Source organism: Physeter macrocephalus, chromosome 17 (assembly GCF_002837175.3).
Source record: "Physeter macrocephalus isolate SW-GA chromosome 17, ASM283717v5, whole genome shotgun sequence".
Classification (NCBI taxonomy): Eukaryota; Metazoa; Chordata; class Mammalia; order Artiodactyla; family Physeteridae; genus Physeter; species Physeter macrocephalus.
Genome location: NC_041230.1, coordinates 38,023,561 through 38,044,024, shown reverse-complemented (window position 1 = coordinate 38,044,024; position 20,464 = coordinate 38,023,561). Strand labels below are relative to the sequence as shown.

General features: G+C 40.1%; 1 protein-coding gene and 2 non-coding genes across 5 annotated transcripts in view; 1 reads left to right on the top strand and 2 right to left on the bottom strand.

Moving 5' to 3' along the window:
• Positions 1-18: 18 nt before the first annotated feature.
• The window catches only part of NFATC3 (nuclear factor of activated T cells 3), a 133,149-nt gene continuing 112,703 nt past the window's right edge, over positions 19-20,464 (bottom strand). Inside the window, exons 10-11 of one of the 3 annotated variants that reach the window (XM_024124838.3) lie at positions 12,071-12,174; positions 2,846-2,924 (exon numbers count right to left, since the gene is read on the bottom strand). In XM_024124838.3, coding sequence (XP_023980606.1) covers positions 12,074-12,174 — 101 coding nt within the window. In that variant the 3' untranslated portion in view covers positions 2,846-2,924; positions 12,071-12,073. Of the gene's footprint in view, positions 2,925-12,070; positions 12,175-17,858; positions 17,972-20,464 lie in introns of all 3 variants that reach the window. The other 2 variants (XR_003676490.2, XM_024124837.3) reach the window with 2 other exon arrangements.
• Positions 9,653-9,724, bottom strand: TRNAK-UUU (transfer RNA lysine (anticodon UUU)). Its single transcript has one exon. It is a non-coding gene; the product is annotated as a tRNA-Lys (tRNA).
• Positions 15,075-15,181, top strand: LOC112065241 (U6 spliceosomal RNA). Its single transcript, XR_002891921.1, has one exon. It is a non-coding gene; the product is annotated as a U6 spliceosomal RNA (small nuclear RNA).

The following is a 20,464-nucleotide window of genomic DNA, read 5'->3' as shown; positions in this document are numbered from 1 at the left end:
TCAGGCAGATTTCAAGGAGACTGTTGACCTGTCACCGTTTATTATTTCAGCACTGTAACTGAGGAGCCTGAATTGCTGGCTCTTCTTCCCTTTGTATTTGTGTAAGGAGCACTGTACTCCTATAAAAGGTTTTAAAATACAAAATGTACAAGAAAACACAATCTCAAGTGCTGTAAACATAACTGAGAATCAGTTCCTTAATTGAACATCATCCATTTTATAAAATACAAGGTTTCAACTTGAACCCATCTGAGCCTTACAGATGACCATCTGTTCTGAGTATCAAAAACAGGGCTTTACAGCCAGACTCAGCAGAGCTCTGGTGACAGTGGCTAACCCTGGGCAGGGGTGGGTTGCACCCCGGGCAGCAGCACCACACTTGAACCCAAAGACATCATCTGTTCCTAGCTGTTTTCAGCCATGTTTCTCTGTGCATCTCCCGTAAGCAGAAGGCTGCTTGCTCATCCCATTCCTCAACCCAAGATATAGCATGGGTTGGAGGGGGGAAGGGGTGGGTCCTAGCACATGCCCAGTTCCTCAGTGCTGTTACTAGAAATCAATTTGCTTAGTCCAATGGATGTGTGCTGTTAACACCACTATGTTGCACAAAAATTAAGGTATTTATCTACAAAACCAAAAAATACTGTCTTTTACACCAAAGCTTTTACAAAGCTGATACAAAACTGCTTACATAGTATACAAAGCTCTATTTTAAAATTTAATTTTTATTTTAAATAGGAAAGAGCATTTCTAGTGCTACAGGCATCAAGGTATTTAAAAGGCATCAAAATTTGGTGCATAGCAACTCTGTATCATAGAGGCTTTTATTCTTGAGGGCAGCAGAGCAACCCCCAAAGGGTCTTGCAAGGGAAGCTCTTGCAAGAACCCCATGTGAGGCAGCTACACCAGGGGCAAGAGGGTGGAGGCAAGTCTGGCCAACTCTCTGGAACTTCATCTCAAGGCGGCCAGCCGCCGCAACCCCTCCAAAGGAAACTCTGGGCTTCCAACCACAGGCGCTGAAGCAAATCTCACTATCCACACTGTGACACAAAACTCACTTTCAAAGAAAATGTGACAACACCAGGCTCCAAAAAGGACTAGAGTGATTTGCTGAAGTACAGGCATTTTTTTCTAACTAATTTTAGGGAGAAATCTAAAACATCATGGCTTAAAGGAAAAAAAAAAAAAAAAGACCATACTTCCTCATCCTGGGTCAAGAGCTCCTAACTGGTTGACTAGAGGTGGTAGGCAATGAGCTGGCTCCCTCCACCCAGGCCTCACTTGGCCTCAGTAGACAGTCCTGGCATCTAGGACCCACAATCCCCTGGAATAATAGCATCAAGGCTTTGACCAGCCCAGCACACTGTCTCACATGTAGGCACTCAGAAAGTTTGCTTCCTGAATAAAAGTACATTTCATTTGAAAACATACTGCAAACTTCATGGGTGTTGAAATAGGCCCAAGCCTTGGAACGGGAAACTAATCCCATTAAGGGGAGGGGTAAGGGCAGGGTTTGAAAAAAGCACCCAAGTCGGGCACCTCCTTTGGTAGACAGCAGGCTGGAGTTTCTTGCTGGCCCCGCCTTGGGCACCAGCCTTACCAGCAGCAGCACCAGGGCATCTTTGGTGTGGAGGGTCAGGTTTAGAATGCTATCTCAGTTTTGGAATTGCCTCAAAGCCTTTTAGAAAAAGGCTGTTTTTTTAGGCCATGCAGATGGGAGGGTAGGCCAGAATCATTTTAGGCTGTAAACAAAATGAGGGAAAAGCCTTCCATGCCAGCGTAAATCTTAAAAGCGTCCCATCTGGAATCCTGAATGTTCTCTGCTCCTGTCTTGAAGCATAACTCATTTGTACTTAGCTTCTGACACAGCCTGGCCTCTAGAGATAAGCTAGAAGCAGCAAAGTTGCCTAAACAAATCACAAGATTGTGGCAGCCAAATGCAGATGCTTCCACTTGGAAAAGGTCTGGGACCAGAGGACACAAAAGGGAAGAGTACTCCACAATCTACCTGTTTGTTGGATGGCAGGAAATTAAAGCTACCAAGCTAAGAAACCCCACCTTTCAAAGTTCCCTTACATGTAGTTATCTTACCCAAGGCCCTGAGGGAAAAAAGCAATTTCGACATGGAGACAGCATGGAGAGATTGCAGGAAGATTACCTAGAAAGTTACAAAAATGCTATGCTCTGGAATGTCATTTTATATTCCAACACTTCAATGATTGGAATGGTGTCATTTTATCTAACAGTTTACTTTTATAAAGAGGTATAAGCTACATTTGGCTTTACTTCCTATGAATCTATGAAAGGCTTCAGGACACATGCTGAGTTTCCGAGGCATAGGTGTGGGCTTGGGGGAATAATTTTTTTTTAATGTTTGCCTCTGGAAGGTTTTATCAAAAGTTTCTACTTTAAAAATATCATCAAAGCTAAAGAGTCCTTCAAATGACAATAAAGCAGTACAAATCACCAATCCTAGCTAAGCAACCAGATCACCTGCAAAAGCAGCACCTCTGAAATGGAGAGCCTGCTGCATTCACACTCAAAGCACCCATCATATAAAAGTATCCTATTTAAATATAAAAAGCAAAGCTCATCTCCCCAAAGATCAGACAGCCTGTGCTGCTCCTGTTCTTTTACAAAATCTACCCAAGGCCTGAGTTGGAGAAATGCTGCTTTCCCCACATATGGTGATCCCAACTCCTGGCTCCATCCTGAAGGTTGCAGAGTTGGAAGCCCAAGGTCCAAAGAGAGAAACATGCTGAGAAGTACATGATGGTGGACACAAGGCTGCAGTGAGCGCTGTTAGAGCCCGTCGGATCTTCCTAAATCCAGGGAATCAGGACCTGGGAGGGGAGCCTGCCTGCTCGCCCCTGTTCCTTGGGAAACAGAAATCTGGGACATGTCTCTCCCAATTACCTCGTTCACTGAAAAACAAGAAAGGGAAGAGTGATTAGTGACCTCTGTGTGACTGACCATATGATGCTCAATGCCAAGCACTATTTCAAAGACATTTTTTCCCTTTCCATCGCTTTCTATAAAGATAAAGACAGTGCTTGAAGTCTGCTCTTGAACTGGATGGCAACATCACTCCAAAAATTGTTCCAGACCCCCACCTTCTCTACCTTTCAGTTCAATTTTGTTTGGGAAGGGGAATGGCTGAGGGAAAAGGTAAACGTTCTTACCCTCACTCTAAAGGCTCTTGCTCTAGCAGAAGATAGGATACTTTTGAAATGTGTTCACCTTAATCTAACTTTTCCTTAATTTCATCCTTTTAGGAGGGTTTTCCCTTTCTGATTCCTGCACTGCACGTGTATATAAAGTAAATGAAAATAAATGCTTTGATGAGAGTAAACCACTGAGATTTGGGGGTTATTTTGTTACCCTATGCTAATGCAAACATCCTTTATAATGTGGAGGCATTTGTATTATTTCTGATCCTTTCAGAAAAGGCTCTTGATTTTGTTGGTTTCTATGATGTGTCAAGCACCTCAGGAAGCACAGTCTTCTGTGAGGTCCAGTGCAAAGAGTTTTAATCTTAAGGAACCAACATAGACGAGAACACCCCAAATAAGAAACTTTAGTTCTCTCACCATGAGAACTCATTGCTTTGAAATGAAAATTCTTTGCTTTATCAACTAAAGATTCTATACTAATTCCACTCCTAGGCATATACTCAAGAGAACTGAAAACATACATCCACATAAAAACTTGTACTCAAATGTTCATACCAGCATTATTCATAATAGCTCCAAAGTGGAAATAACCCAAATGTCTACCATTAATGAATGAATAAACAAAATGTGGTCTATTCCACAAAATGAAATATCATTCAGTCTTAAAAAAAAGAATGACGTTCTAATACATGCTACAACATGGATGAACCTTGAAAACACTATGCTAAGTGAAAGAAGCCAAACATAAAACGTCATATATTGTTTGATTCCATTTATATAAAATGGCCAGAACTGACAGAAAATAAATAGGTGGTTGCCAGGAGTAATGGGAAGGAAGGAATGGGGAGTGACTGCTCAGGGGTATGGGGTTTCTTTCTGGAGTAATGAAAATGTTTAAAAATTAGATACTGATGATGGTTGCACAACTCTATGAATATACTAAAAAACCAAGGAATTGTGTATTTTCAAGGATGAATTTTATAGTAATGAATTATATCTCAATACAGCTGTTATAAACAAAAATAGACCAAGACAAAAAAAAATCTCTAGAATTAGCATTTGAAGTGATCACAGAGCAAAGGAGACACTAATGATTGTTTAAGAAATCTTCAAGGACTTCTCTGGTGGCGCAGTGGTTAAGAATCCGCCTGCCAATGCAGGGGACACAGGTTCCACAGGTTCAAGCCCTGGTCCGGGAAGATCCCACATGCCATGGAGCAACTAAGCCTGTGCGCCACAACTACTGAAGCCCACGTGCCTAGAGCCCGTGCTCCACAACAAGAGAAGCCACCGCAGTGAGAAGCCTGCCCACCGCAACGAAGAGTAGCCCCCACTCGCCACAACTAGAGAAAGCCCGTGCAGCAATGAAGACCCAGCGCAGCCAAAAATAAATAAATAAATGTTAAAAAAAGAAAAGAAATGGCTTCAAACCCCTTTAAAAAAATCTTCAAATATTAACATCTAATCTTTTTTAAAAAATTTATTTATTTATTTATTTATTTATTTGGCTGTGTTGGGTCTTCATTTCTGTGCGAGGTCTTTCTCCAGTTGCGGCAAGCGGGGGCCACTCTTCATCGCGGTGCGCGGGCCTCTCACTGTCGCGGCCTCTCGTTGCGGAGCACAGGCTCCAGACGTGCAGGCTCAGTAGCTGTGGCTCACGGGCCCAGTTGCTCCGTGGCATGTGGGATCTTCCCAGACCAGGGCTCGAACCCGTGTCCCCTGCACTGGCAGGCAGATTCTCAACCACTGCGCCACCAGCGAAGCCCCCCATCTAATCTTTTTATTCTTTAGGTAGTTAAGAAAAAAATTCTTCAAACTCATATACTCATCATGGCTATAAGGAGAACGGAACTAACATTCACTCCACAAATATTTATTGAGTATCCATGGGTTAACTTTTACAATTGAAATTTATATCTTATTTCAGTTAATCTTCACAGCATTTTAAGATCACTATTACCCCACTTTACAGATCAGTTAACAGAGGCTTTGCCAGTTCACACAATTTTCTTAGTAAATGGTAGAATCAGTTTCAAAACACCTGTTCAACTTCTTGAAGGCCAAAAGAGTAGAAGCATGGAAATCATTTAGACAAAGATAATGCAAAGGACCTGGACAAATGTGGTGCTCACAGTGAGTGTGGTGATGGTAAGAAGAGGGAAAGAGGAAAGGATTGATTCGCCACTACCACCAACGTTTTAAATCTAGGAAGAATAGCGCGGTCACTACTGGAAATAAGCTGAGGAGGAATTTAGAGGAGGAAGGTGGTAGGTTAGGTCTGGAATTGGATTTCGAAATTAGAACATCCAAATGGAAAAATCCTATGGGTAAGGGACTACACTCACTGGTCAGAGCAAGAAGAGATGTATGTACCTTCTTACTAGATACCTGGAAGTATGGGAGCAGTTTCATAGTTCCACTGAGGAGCAAAAGGCTGAAGAAAAAAAGAGTGGGAGTAGCCTTGTGATCTGATGAGAAAACAGGACCTGGGAAAGCAAATATGTAAGCAAAGGAATGGCCTGGAAATAAATTAGGTTTGGCTTGAATACAGGCTCTGCCACTAATTCCATGTGTGTCCTTGGACAAATTACTTCATATATCTAAGACTCCCATTTCCTTAGCTATATAATGATGGTGTTAAACTAATAAGGTCTCTTTAACTGCAGAAGTCTGTGATTTGTCATCAGACAAATTTTCAAGTGGCAGTACTCAGAAGGGCAAAGAAGTGAAGGATAAAAATTTGGCTTGACTGTGGTTAGTATTTAATGTAGAATAATAAAGAAGTGGGACTAGTAAAGCAATTATACTCCAATAAAGATGTTAAAAAAAATTTTTTTTAAGTGAGGCAAAAAAGTAGGACTAGAAGCTAAAAGAATCTAACTACAAAAGGATGAAGATTAAGCAGTGTTGGCTAGCTCTAATAATCACTAATTGAGATCAATTTTTGAAGGTCATTGGTACAGACTTATGAAGGTCTTTGTCAGATAGAGGATGCTTTTCAAGTAAATTTTCCAGGCTAGGATTTACTGACCATTCATGATGGTTTGCAAAGAAGGATGGAATTAATCTAAACTGACTCCTGACTGCTAGATATAACTCACTGAAATAGTTTCTATGTAAATGAAAAGTTACGGGGATGCTCTGCATGACAATACATTTTCTCTTCAGTTTCCTCATAAGTATAATGGAGATTTTTTAAAAACCTCTTGTATAGTAAATAAAGGGACATAAATAGACAAGGCAGCCTTTGGCACCTCTGTCATAACAAGGGAGCAGTGTTTTCAGTGTAGATTCTATGTGTGGGTCTATGGGGTAGTCTCGTGCTAAGAAAGAGCACAAGGATGGCCTGTGATCTCTGTGTGTGGCCTCTAACACTACTCATCGCATTAGATTATCAGTAGGCATCAGTATTATCTGTCTCTTGAATAGCCTGTGAACTCCTGAAGGACAAGGACTTTACTACCGAGGAAACATCAATTTCTGATGACTGAATAAATGGATCATAATTCAGTACAATTACTTGGAAGCTATTTGGAATATTACCCTGAAAGTTCATTAGGTGGTGGCATTGGAAAGGGACCAGAGAATGTTATTAAGACTAACACAAGGCATCTGATTTTGATTTTGGCAGTGTCTATTTTAAACAGGTCTCACAGCAGCAGTGGCAAAAAGCCAAATATAGAATCAAGTACCCAGCTCACATTCAAGTCATCTTTCCTGTCGCTTGTTCCGTCCAAAGACGGTAACTTCAGAGATGTTCCAGGCTGCCATTACACACACCTTTTTCAAATCTTGTCTCATTGTTCAAGTTTTAAAACAAGATGATTAAAAATAGTGCTTTATCATCATCAAAAACCATGGATATATTGTTTTCCTGTGTCTTTATGAGGCAGTCAGTGCTTACATTTTCTTGAGGATGAGGGCCTATAACAAGCACTATCCACCCACTTACCAAGTACACTTTGATGATAAGGATAAACACATCATTTTCTGAAGAAGTCAGGTGGTGACCTTTATAGCAAAAGCCTGATCGAAGGTGTGTTATTTCTGTTCCCCCTTACCAAAGTTCTGCTGTTCTTTTGACTAGTGTGCGTAACCTCATTTAGTTAAGCCAACCTGCAAGGTTCCTGACAGTTCAGGATTTTAAGACTAGGATAAAGCTAAGAAGATTTTCCACAAAGAAGCACTCAAGCCGACTATACTCAAATATATTTTAATATATAATAATCAGTCAGTAGATTTAAGTTCCAAAAGGGCAAGGAACTTGTCTGTCTTGTTCTCCATTGACTCCTTAGTGCTTGGTAAATATTGAGTGCTGATTAAAATTATGTGCCAATTGAATCTTTAATGTAATATGGAACTTGGCAAAACAACAACAAAAATTATGCTCAAATAATTGCTACTGAATATGAATTTTAGGCCAGGGAGTCAGAACTGTAACAAAGCAGTCCCTTCACCATCCTTTAGCAATTACTTGAGCACAGTGTGGTATCCAAGCCCACTGCTCTCCTTTGCCCCCTCACTTCACACTTAGGCTGGGGGCTCTGGGCTCTGGCTCCCACCTCTGGGTTCCTGAGATAGCCTTCTAATGTGACTGGCCAAACTTTGTCAACTTGAGCAAATTAAAATTCTTACTGGTAAACAAATCTATAATGTAATTTATATGTAAATCATTAGCAATCTTGATAAATACAGTACTAATTTCTTTAAAAAATCAGTGCTTGCAATTTTCACTTCCTTTTGAATGTATATATGCATGAATTTATTGATTTATTTAAGTCCTACTCCGCAAAGCATGTGAGTTGGCTTTATTTTTTTTTCACCAATTTAAGGTAAAAACATAAGGAGTTGTTTATGCCCCTACTGTACAATTTTATCACTTCCCCCCTAGAAAGAGTAAAGTGAATTAAAAGCCTAGAACAAGGGTCAACAGCCCTCAACACCCATGGTAACAGGTTATGTAGGTCACAGCATTTGGCCTACTTGTGGCAGCTACTGTCCTTGACTCCCATTACCCCAACACCTGGCTTGCCTATGCCACCACAACAGAAGTAGTCAGAGCCACAGCAATATTTGCTGTAAGAAAAAACTTTTGTTTTTAATCCAAGAAATGTTCAAATTAGCAGTCCACTGTAATGCTATCTCTACACACAAGAATGAGGTGTTTAAGTAACAACCGGCCTCTTATTTAGAGCTATTTCCAATGCTTACGGATTCAGAGTTAGAGCCGGCAAGCATGGTAGGGTATGAAATCTCACCACCAGGTGGAGGGGCAGGGTAACCCAGGGCACTGCCTTTGGAGTAGGCGGATGCACATTGTCAAACACACAAAAGTTCAAAGGGCCTTCATAACTACCATTTGAGCACATTGATCACTTTTGTAAAGTATTTTTTGGTATAATCAGTCTCCATCTATGTATACTATTTCATTTTAAAGCTGCAATGAACATTCATCAAAGTTTATCAAATTCATGTTTTCTTCCTTTCCTTACACCCCAAGATTAAAGGTATAATTCATTCTCTGGGTGAACAATTTTATGGAGATATTATTTTTTATAAAATGAAGGCCATATATAAGTACAATCATTTTCTGAATTTCATTTGAACTGAAGAAATAACAGAAATTTGGAAGGAATAGAAATTATTTTAAATGGATGAGAAACTAGTATTACTTTATGGTTTATTACTCTATAAGCATAGTTTTCCTAAGATTTACTTTTAGGTTATTAGATAAGTTATAAGAATACCATCTAAATGAAATACATAAAATACTGAATTCAACTATTTATGGAATGAGCTGAAGAATTAATTTGCATTTATCAAAATCTGATTAATTTGCCTTTTAGAGCTGAAGACAGAAAAAAGTTCCTGAAAACTTAGAAGGTACCTATGGTAGACTGCTAAATGTCCTAATTCATTCTTCTCTAGTAATTGAGTTTAACTAGTCACAGGGCCACTCAGCTACAGACTACATTTCCTGGCTTCCCTTTTGTAGCAAGGTATGACAGTGTAACTTGCTTTATCTAATTAAGTGTGAGTAAAAGTGATGTGTGCATCTTCCTCATCACTTGCTCAGTAACCTCTTCCCCTCCTTTTCACACCCCTTGCTCTGGTCTAAGACTCAGTCAACGTGGTGACTCTGCTTTGACAATACCTAAAGAGGTAGAGGAACAACTAAATGAAACAGGAATCCTGATCTCTGAATTACTGTAAGGTGTGAGAGAAAATTCCAGTGTAGTTAAGCCACTGTATTTTGGGATCTATGTTATAATAACCTAGCTTACATTATTAACAAAAATAAACCACCACCATAAAGGTAAGACAGAAAGAATATTTAAGCATTTTAAGCAAAAACCAAGATAACCAGCTTCAGCTCTATCATACCAAGTTTTTAACTAAGTTATTTTATTCTATTCCATTCCATTCCATTCTATTCTATTCTATTTTTTGGCCGCGTTGTGCGGTTTGCAGGATCTTAGTTCCCTGACCAGGGATTGAACCCGGGCCCTGGCAGTAAAAGCACCAAGTCCTAACCACTGGACCGCCAGGGAATTCCCTAAGTTATTTTAAGTTTTACACTGAACTCTAGATAGCTTCAAACCATAGGACAGATTGAAAATTACATGCACAATGATCAGAAGATACCCTTCACTTTTAACATTAGATTTAATACTACTAAAGGGAAATTATGACACTTTTTTCTACAACTGACTGAGGGGGAGATCAGTCCTATTATTAAGGGTCCTTTCTTTCTAAGAAACCTCTTATATATGTGATACTATACTAAGTGTCATACAGATCTTTCCTCTAGAAAAAGTTGTAACTCGAAACATTCTACAAACATTAAGTCTCCAGATGAGTAAACAGTACAAAGTTACTTGAAAGTATATTCAAGTATCAGCACGTATGTTTTTGTATCAGTAAAACCTGAAATGTGGGGGGAAAAAAACCCCAAAACAAAAAACTTCTTTTCAACTTAGGTTAAGATGTGAGATTCTGGGGACTTCCCTGGAGGCACAGTGGTTAAGAATCCTCCTGCCAATGCAGGGGACATGGGTTCGAGCCCTGGTCCAGGAAGATCCCACATGGCACGGATCAACTAAGCCCGTGAGCCACAACTACTGAGCCAGCACTCTAGAGCCCGCGAGCCACAACTACTGAAGCCCGCGCGCCTAGAGCCCGGCTCCGCAACAGGAAAAGCCACCGCAATGAGAAGCCCGCACACTGCAACAAAGAGTAGCCCCCGCTCACCACAACTAGAGAAAGCTTGGGCGCGGCAACAAAGACCCAACACAGCCAAAAATAAATTAAAAAAAAAAAAAAAAGATGTGGGATTCTGAATTTTAGGCCTATCAGAAGACTGTCCTTTTCCTTATTTTTTTTCATTTTGTACATTTTCTCTGAGTAATCTGGTCCATTTCTATATACTGTACTGTTGACTCCCACATCCGTTGTCTCCAGGGCCCAAACCTGAGCTCCAGAGCTGTAAACCCACATGACTCATTCCACACCTATGCTATGGATCCCACATGCTTACCTCTTCAAGACCTTGCCCCATCTATTTCCTGCACCCTTCTATCTCTTTAATCAATCTACCCACCAACCCACTCCTCCTGGATTCTTTTCATCATTGCTTAAATATGGGTAAGTCTCTATCTCAAACAAGCAAGCAAGCAAACAAATAAAAACCCTAGACCCCACATGGCCCTCTATATCTAATTTTTTTCTTTCATTGTTTAACATCGTAAAGGAGTTATCTACACTGCCTGCTGTTTCTCTATTCTTACCTCCTGTTCATTCCTTAGTCATCCATTGATCCCTTCACTCCACAGAAACATTTCTTACCAAGATCACTAGTGACCAACTTGTTGCTTCATACACAGGAAGGGCAGTGGGGTAAACACTGGAAGAAATAAGCTTTAATTTTGGTTCAGCCGTGATGTGACTAGGGCAATTTAATCTTTTTTCAACTGATTTTCTCAACTATGATACAAGGAAATTCATTTAAATCCTTCTATAACTCTCCTGAGAGTTTTATAGATATGTAGAAATTTAGTTGCCAATGATGTGAGACCAGGGTAGGCTGGCCCAGCTTCTGGGAGAAGCCAGGGTTTTGGTGCCTTGTCTGATCAGGAAGCTTTAGTATCCTAAATATAAAGATTTGGGTAGGGGACATGATTTCTAAGTCCCCTTCCAAATCCAAATTCATTAAAATGAAATTCAAATGGCATTTTGAGAACTACAATCTGTATGTTTATAATTTCTACCACAGACTTTCTCACGTGGCTTTGAGAGTCTTTGAAGAAAGAAGCTGTGTGAGGGAGAAGGAGTGGTATGGTTGCTTGCTGAGGTAGAGAGGCCTGAGGCCCAGGCCCCTCCTCACAAGCACTGACTCCTTCCAAATGGAGCCCCAGATGAACTACCAGCATGCAAACATGGGCCTAAAGGACAGGCTCAAGGGTAAATGATTCAGGTTGCCTCTGGCAAATGGCTAACATTTCCTGCTTTATTTCCATTCCATACTGCCTCACATCAAAACTTAGAGCACTTGACCAGAAATGAGTAGGCTTACACACCTTATCAGCAACCAAATTTACTCTGCACCCAAGCCACAGAATTCATATAGACAGGACTCCCTCTGCTTTGGTTCAATAAATCCAATCAACACTTGACTTTTATTCAACCCCAGACTAAAATTATAAGTGTGAGAGCCTGAGTGTAGTTAAATTTAAAAAGCACTCTTACAGTCAAAGTTTAGCTCCAGAGATAATGAGTGGGCCCCTACCAAGAAGATGCCCATGTATAAACCCTCCTCTGCAGCACATGCAAATCTGGCCACTGCATGCAAATATCAGACTGGGGCACAAAAACAGTGACACATTTCAATCAACACTCACCCTCTAGATTCTCCAGAAAGGAGGTGGACATGAGAGCTCACTGTGGTTAGGCCATTTCTCTGCTGAACCTGATGGCTGGTGTTCCAAGTCAGACATAAACTGGTCTGTGTCAAAGAAGACAACATCACTACTGAATGGAACAAACCAGAGGGTAACAATCTACTACATGCCCAGCTTGGTTTTTTCTATAATTAAGAGGAATTTAGTTGTCCTTTTCTGTCAATCACTGCATATAATGGCTCCCCGCATTTTATTAGATAATATAAATATTGGAGTCCAGAGAGTTTAGGTAACGCTGATTTATTTTCTAAACTTAAAAGGGCAGTTATTTTAAAAAGTTACAATGATGGTTTTCAGTGATTTTAAAGGACGGATTTAGTTTTAAATAAACTAGTTTTTATTAGATTAGATCTATCATTGGTTCCCAAATACATGTCTGTGGCTACATCAGAGTTATCTGGGCACTTAATAAAAAAAATAAACTCCTGGGTTCTACTTCAGAGCACAGAATCAAAATGTCTAAGGGTACGAGCCCAGAACATTATATGCATAGGTAAATTTGCGGGTCATGGAGGAATATTTTTTAAACTGAAGTTCACATCCATTAGCAGGCTATGAAATCAAATTCAGCAAGCTGAAATCAGTATTTAAAAAAATAAATAGAACAAAATAGAAGATAAGCTACATTTTTTAAAATAAAGGTTAAGGATTGGCTTGTGAGCCTTTCACGTTAGTTGTGTGTATGTTTTTTGTGTTTGTTACGTAATGGATCATGCCATAAAACTTACTTCTTATTGTTAGAAGCTGTCAAAAATGTTGAAAGTCACTGTACTCAAGAAGACTCATTATTACCAGTTTTGTGATAATCGCTGACACACACAGATGCCCAGTTAAAGAGTCCAAAATACAATGAGGCAAAACCTCCTCCTTTGACCTATAAGGAATTATTTTTGGCCTTTGCTGTACGAATTCAAATAAAAGGACCTAATTATTAGACTCTAGAAGAATGCTTATTTTATCTTGGAAGAGAAGAAATTGTAGTCTCTGTGAACTAATTAATACCCTCCTCTTAGGCAGATAAAAGACGGAAAACAAAGGAGGAGCCAATCTGTTCAAAATGCAGCCTCACTAAAGGGGTCAAAATAAAACACAAAAACCAGAAATCCTTCGTGCGTTGGCAAAATTTTTCTGCCTTAAGCTTTTTTATTACTAAATTTGAGATCACTCACCTAGCTTTCAGGGGTGACTTAAAGATTACAGTGTGTATGAAGTATTTTAAAGACTCCAGATATATTGTCAAAAGTCTCCCTTCTGAGGTTGCCCAATCTTCACAACTGAGTCCTTCAAAACAGATTCTAAAGTGTAGAACATGTGAGTCCACGTAAATCAGCACATAAATTAGAAGAAAGAAGCCCAGGCCAACAGACACTGGGGGCTTTTGTGAGTTGGCTGATACAGTGGCAGTTTCAGATTGTGCTTATGGAAACTTGCAGTCCTGGAGACATTTTTCTAGTTCCTTGAAACACTGTTGACAGCTCCAAAAAATACCTGATTTATCTCTTCCTATCACAAAAACTTTCAACAGACATTTGAAGAATTAACACTAACCCTTAAGCTCTTCCAAAAGATTACAGAGAAGGGAACACTTCTTCTCTCATTCTAGGGCCAGCATTACCCTGATATCAAGGCCAGACAAAAACACTACAAGAAAAGAAAACTACAGAATAGCTCCTGTGAATATAGATGCAAAAATCCTTAACAAAAGTACTAGCAAACTGAGTTCAGCAGCATACTAAAACGGGTATACATCATGACCAAGTGAGATTTATTCCCAGAATGCAAGAATAGTCCAACATACGAAAAATCAATGAATGTAATATAGTATACATTACTAGAATGAAGGGAAAAAAACCCATATGATCATCTCAATTAATTCAGAAGTACTTGACAAATTTCAATACTCTTTCAAGATTAAAAACACCCAATAAACTAGGAATAGAAAGAAATTTCCTTAACATGTTAAAGACCATATATGAAAAACCCACAGATAACATCATACTCAATGGTTAAAGACTGAAAGCTTTCCCTCTAAGAGCAAGAACATGACAAGGATGTTCACTTTTGCCACTTCTATTCAACACAGTACTGGAAGTTCTAGCCAGAGAGATTAGGCTACAGAAATAAAAGGAAGAGGTAAAATGATCTCTGTTCACAAATGACATGATCCAATACATAGAAAGCTCTGAAGAATCAACATACAAAAAAATGTTAGCACTAATAAATTATAGGATATAAAATCAACACACAAAATTTAGTTGTATTCTATACACTTTTTTTTTTTACGGTATGCGGGCCTCTCACTGTTGTGGCCTCTCCCGTTGCGGAGCACAGGCTCCGGATGCACAGGCTCAGCGGCCATGTCTCATGGGCCCAGCCGCTCCACGGCATGTGGGATCTTCCCGGACCAGGGCACAAACCCGTGTCCCCTGAATAGGCAGGTGGACTCTCAACCACTGCGCCACCAGGGAAGCCCTGTATTCTATACACTTTTAATGAACAATCTAAAAAGGACATTTATAAATCAAGTCCAATTACAGTACCATTAAAAAGAACAAAATACTTAAAAATTAACCAAGGAGGTATAAGGTTCATACACTGAAAGCTACACATTGCTGAAGGAAACAGAAGATCTAAATAAATGGGAAAAATCCCATGTTCAAGACTTCATGTTGTTAAGATGATAATACTACCCAAAGCAATGTACAGATTCAGCGCAATCCCTATCAAAATCCCAACAGTGTTTTTGCAGAAACAGGAAAACCCATCCTGAAATTCATACGCAATCTCCAAGGATCCTGAAAAGGCAAAACGGTCTTGAAAAAGAACAATGATGGAAGACACACTTCCTGATTTCAAAACTTACTACAAAGCTACAGTAATCAAAACAGTGTGAAACAGGAATAAGGACAGACATACAGACCAAAGGAATAAAATAGCCCAGAAAGTGCTCGCTTCAGCAGCACATATACTAAAATTGGAATGGTACAGAGAAGATTAGCATGGCCCCTGTGCAAGTATGACATGCAAATTTATGAGGCATTCCGTATTGTTAAAGAATCTAAAAAGAGTGGATATGCGTATAACTGATTCACTCTTCTGTACAGCAGAAACTAACACAACATTGTGAATCAACTATACTCCAATAAAAATGTAGAAGAAAAATAGCCCAGAAACAAACCATGACAATATACAGTCAATTCATTTTCACTTTCAAGCAAGGGTTCTATTGGACATGCAAAAAAAGAATGGAAGCTGGACTCATCCTTCATACCATATACAAAGTTAACTCAAAATGGATCAAAGACCTAAACATAAGAGCTAAAATTATAAAACTCTTAGAAGAAGAAAACATAGGGCAAATCTTCATGACCTTAAATTGGGCAACAATTTAAGTATGACACTAAAAGCACAGGCAACAAAAGAAAAAATAGATAAACTGGACTTCATCAAAATTAAAAACATCAAAGGATCCTATCAAGAGAGTGAAAAGACAATCCATAGAATGGGAGAAAATAAACGCAAATAACTTATTTGATAAGGATTTAATATTCAAAATATATAAAGAACTCCTACATCTCAACCAAAAAACCAAACTCAACCAAAAAAATGGGCAAGATATTTGACTAGACATTTCTCCAGAAAAAATAAACAAATGACCAATAAGCTCATGAAAAGATACCCAACATCATTAGTCATTAGGGAAATGCAAAATAAAACCACAATGATACCACTTTACACCCATTTAGGATGGCTTTTTTTTTTTTTTAAATAAAAAATAAGTGTTGGCAAGGATGTGGAGACACTGGAAGCCTCATGCACTGTAAATGTAAAATGGTGCTGCCACTGTGGGAAAAATATTAGTTTGTCAGTTCCTCAAAAAGTTGAAAAAAGAATTCCATTTGATCCCACAATTCCATTCCTAGAATACAACAGAACTGAAAATAGAGACTCAGATACCTATACTCCAATATTCAAAGCATCATTATTCACAACAGCCAAAAGGTGGAAACAAACCAAATGTCTTTCAACAGATGAACGGACAAACAAAATATGGCATATACATACAATGGAATATTATTCAGCCATAAAAAGGAATGAAATTCCGATCTATGCTTACAACATGGCTGAACCTTGGAAACATTACGCTAAGTGAAATAAGCCAGACACAAAAGGACAAATGTTGCATTTCACTTATATGAGGTATCTTGAGTAGGGAAAGTTATGGAAATGGAAAGCAGAATAAAGGTTACCACAGGCTGGGTTGTGGGGAGAGAATGGGGAGTTATTGCTTAATGTGTATAGAGTTGCTGTTTAGGGTGATGAAAAAGTTCTTGAAATACATAGTGGCGATGGCTACACGCTACTGTGAGTGTACTTAATGTCACTGAACCATACACTTAAAATGGTTAAAATGGTAAATTTTATGTTATGTATATTCTACCAAATTTTTAAAATTTCAAAAACAAACTGCGTGGGACTTCCCTGGTGGTCCAGTGGGTAAGGCTCTGCACTCCCAATGCAGTGGGCCTAGGATCAATCCCTGGTTGGGGAACTAGATCCTGCATGCATGCCGCAACTAAGAGCCCGCATGCCACAACTAAGAGTCCATATGCCACAACTAAAGAAGCCCACATGCTGCAACTAAGCATCCACATGCTGCAACTAAAGAAGTCCACACGTCACAACTAAAAGATCTCGTGTGCCGCAACTAACACCCGGCACAGCTTAAATAAATAAATAAAATAAATATTAAGAAAAAAAACTGTGGGTTTTCTCATAGGAGAACACTGTATGAAATGACTGAATGACGTTTTCACAGATCTAACCATTAACTCAAAGCAACACCTGGAGGACTTCTGTAAATCCCTCTTAAAATTTATAAATCTGGGATATGGAATCTGTTCCTTTTCAAAAATTTTTTATTTATTACTTATTTATTTAGGCTGCGCTGGGCCTTAGTTGTGTCATGCAGACATTTAGTTGCAGCATGCATGCAGGATCTAGTTCCCTGATAAGGGACTGAACCCGAGCCCCCTGCATTGGGAACGTGGAGTTTTACCCACTGGACCACCAGGGAAGTCCCAGAATCTGTTCCTTTTATTAAAAAGTTTTGAAAAATTAAATATTTATAAATTATGAAATATGACTGTGGGAAGATGAGCAAAATTTCCCCACTCGTCCAAGCTGCCTCCCCGTTTGACCAAGCTGCTTACTTTAGCCACCTTATCGATATATACACTTTTCTGGTTTATACAAACAAGACAATGATCTGGTGGGTATTAGAAAAGAAAGGCTTTGGAACTGTAGTGTCATCACTTACTGGATTGGTGACCTAAGGGAAGTTGTTTAACCCTTGTAAATCTGTTTATTTACTTGTGAATTTGTTTACTTATTTATTCAAAGTCTCCTGAAATGTAAGTGTAGGCACTCTGCAACATTTTATAGAAATACAATTATTATTACCTAAATTGATAAAGGCAGGACAATTAAATTATCACTTAATGACCTCATCTAGTCTTGTGGCTTTAACTACTTCCTGCATGCCAACAACTCTCAAATTTATATCTTCAGTCTATAACTCACTTCCAAACTCTAGACTCATTCAGCCAACTGACTACTTCATATCTCTACTTGAATGTTCAACAGATACCATAAACATAACACATCCAAAATTGAACACCAGATCTTTTTCCAAAACCTGCTCCACCCAGAGCCTTCCCCATCTTACCTGAAAGCAACTCCATCTTTTCAGTTGCTCAGGCAAAACCCCATTGGTGTCATCTTTAACTTCTTTCTCTCACACCTCACATGGAATCTGTCAGGAAATGCTACTGGCTCTACCTTTAAAATACATCAAAAATCAGTCCATCTCTTAGTCCAAACCATCATTTCTGGCCTGGATTACTATAATAGCATCTTAACTGGTCTCTCTGTTTCTGTCCTTGCCTCTCTACCCAGCAGCCAGAGTGACCCTGTTAAAACCTATATCAGGGCTTCCCTGGTGGCGCAGTGGTTGAGAGTCCGCCTGCCGACGCAGGGGACACGGGTTCGTGCCCCAGTCTGGGAAGATCCCACATGCCGCGGAGCGGCTGGGTCCGTGAGCCACGGCCGCTGAGCCTGCGCGTCCGGAGCCTGTGCTCCGCAATGGGAGAGGTCACAACAGTGAGAGGCCTGCGTACCGCAAACAAACAAACAAACAAACAAACAAACCTATATCAGGGGCTTCCCTGGTGGCGCAGTGGTTAAGAATCAGCCTGCCTCGCAGTGGTTAAGAATCCACCTGCCAATGCAGGGGACATGGGTTCGAACCCAGGTCTGGGAAGATCCCACATGCTATGGAGCAATTGAGCCCATGCGCCACAACTACTGAGTTTGCACTCTACAGACCTCATTGCACAACTACTGAGCCCATGTGCCACAACTACTGAAGCCCATGCGCCTAGAGCCCATGCTCCGCAACAAGAGAAGCCACCACAATGAGAAGCCCGCACACTGCAACGAAGAATAGCCCCTGCTCAATGCAACTAAAGAAAGCCTGCATGCAGCAACAAAAACCTAATGCAGCCAAAAAAAACCAAAAACCAAAAAACCAAAAGTAATTCTTGGAAAAAAAAAAAGAATCCACCTGACAGTGCAGCGGACATGGGTTCGAGCCCTGGTCCGGGAAGATCCCACATGCCATGGAGCAACTAAGCCCGTGTGCCACAACTACTGAAGCCCACGCGCCTAGAGCCCATGCTCTACAACAAGAGACGCCACCACAATGAGAAGCCTGTGTACCGCAATGAAGAGTAGCCACTCCTCGCCACAACTAGAGAAGGCCCGCGCCCAGCAATTAAGACCCAACACAGCCAAAAATAAATAAATTAAAAAAAACAAACAAACCTGTATCAGATCATGATGACTCATCTGTTCAAAACCCTACAACAAAGGCCTACAAGATCCTATGTAAGAGTTCTTAAAAGTGTGATCAAGGACATGTGGGGTTCCCTGAGAACTTTTAAGGGAGTCTTCAAGGTCAAAATTCTTCTTATAATAATACTAAATTTTTTTGCCTTTTTTTTTTTTAAGAAGATGTTGGGGGTAGGAGTTTTATTAATTAATTAATTTACTTTTGCTGTGTTGTGTCTTCGTTTCTGTGCGAGGGCTTTCTCTAGTTGTGGCAAGCAGGGGCCACTCTTCATTGCGGTGCGCGGGCCTCTCACTATCGCGGCCTCTCTTGCTGTGGAGCACAGGCTCCAGACGCGCAGGCTCAGTAGGTGTGGCTCACGGGCCAAGTTGCTCCGCGGCATGTGGGATCCTCCCAGACCAGGGCTCGAACCCGTGTCCCCTGCATTAGCAGGCAGATTCTCAACCACTGCATCACCAGGGAAGCCCTTGCCTTTTTCATTATCATTTTCTCCTGAGTTTACAGTGGAGTTTTCCACTCGGAAACATTAAATTGTATGTGATGACTTCATTGCTGTGATGGGTGATGGAAAGTGTCTGTGTATTCTTGTTTTCAAAAGTTCTCAGTTTTAACTTCTAATACAAATAAAAACTGATACATACAAACCACCTAAATAAAAGTTCTTGGGGATCCTCAAAAATTTTTAAGATTATAAAGGAGTCCTGAGAAAAAGACAGTCTTTTCAGCAAGTAGTGCTGGGAAAGTCGGACAGCTGCATGTAAATCAATGAAGTTGATTTACACACCCTCACACCATGCACAAAAATAAACTCAAAATGGCTTAAAGACTTAAACATGAGACATGACACCATAAAACTCCTAGAAGAGAGCATAGGAAAAACATTTTCTGACATAATACCAATGTTTTCTTAGGTCAGTCTCCCAAGGCAATAGAAATAAAAACAAAAATAAACAAATGGGACTTAATCAAACTTACAAGCTTTTGCACAGCTGAGGAAACCATTAAAAAAAAAAACAACGAAAAGACAACCTACGGAATGGGAGAAAACATTTGCAAATGATATGACAGACAAGGGCTTAATCTCCAAAATATACAAACAGCTCATACAACTCAACAACAAAAAAACAAACAACCCAATCAAAAAATGGGCAGAAAACACATGGGCATGCTAACAGATGCTCAACATCACTAATTATTGGAGAGATGCAAATCAAAACTACAATGAGGTACCACCTCACACTGGTCAGAATGGCCATCATTAAAAAGTCTACAGGGCGGGCTTCCCTGGTGGCGCAGTGGTTGAGAGTCTGCCTGCCGATGCAGGAGACACGGGTTCGTGCCCCGGTCCGGGAAGATCCCACATGCCGCGGAGCGGCTGGGCCCGTGAGCCATGGCCGCTGAGCCTGAGCGTCTGGAGCCTGTGC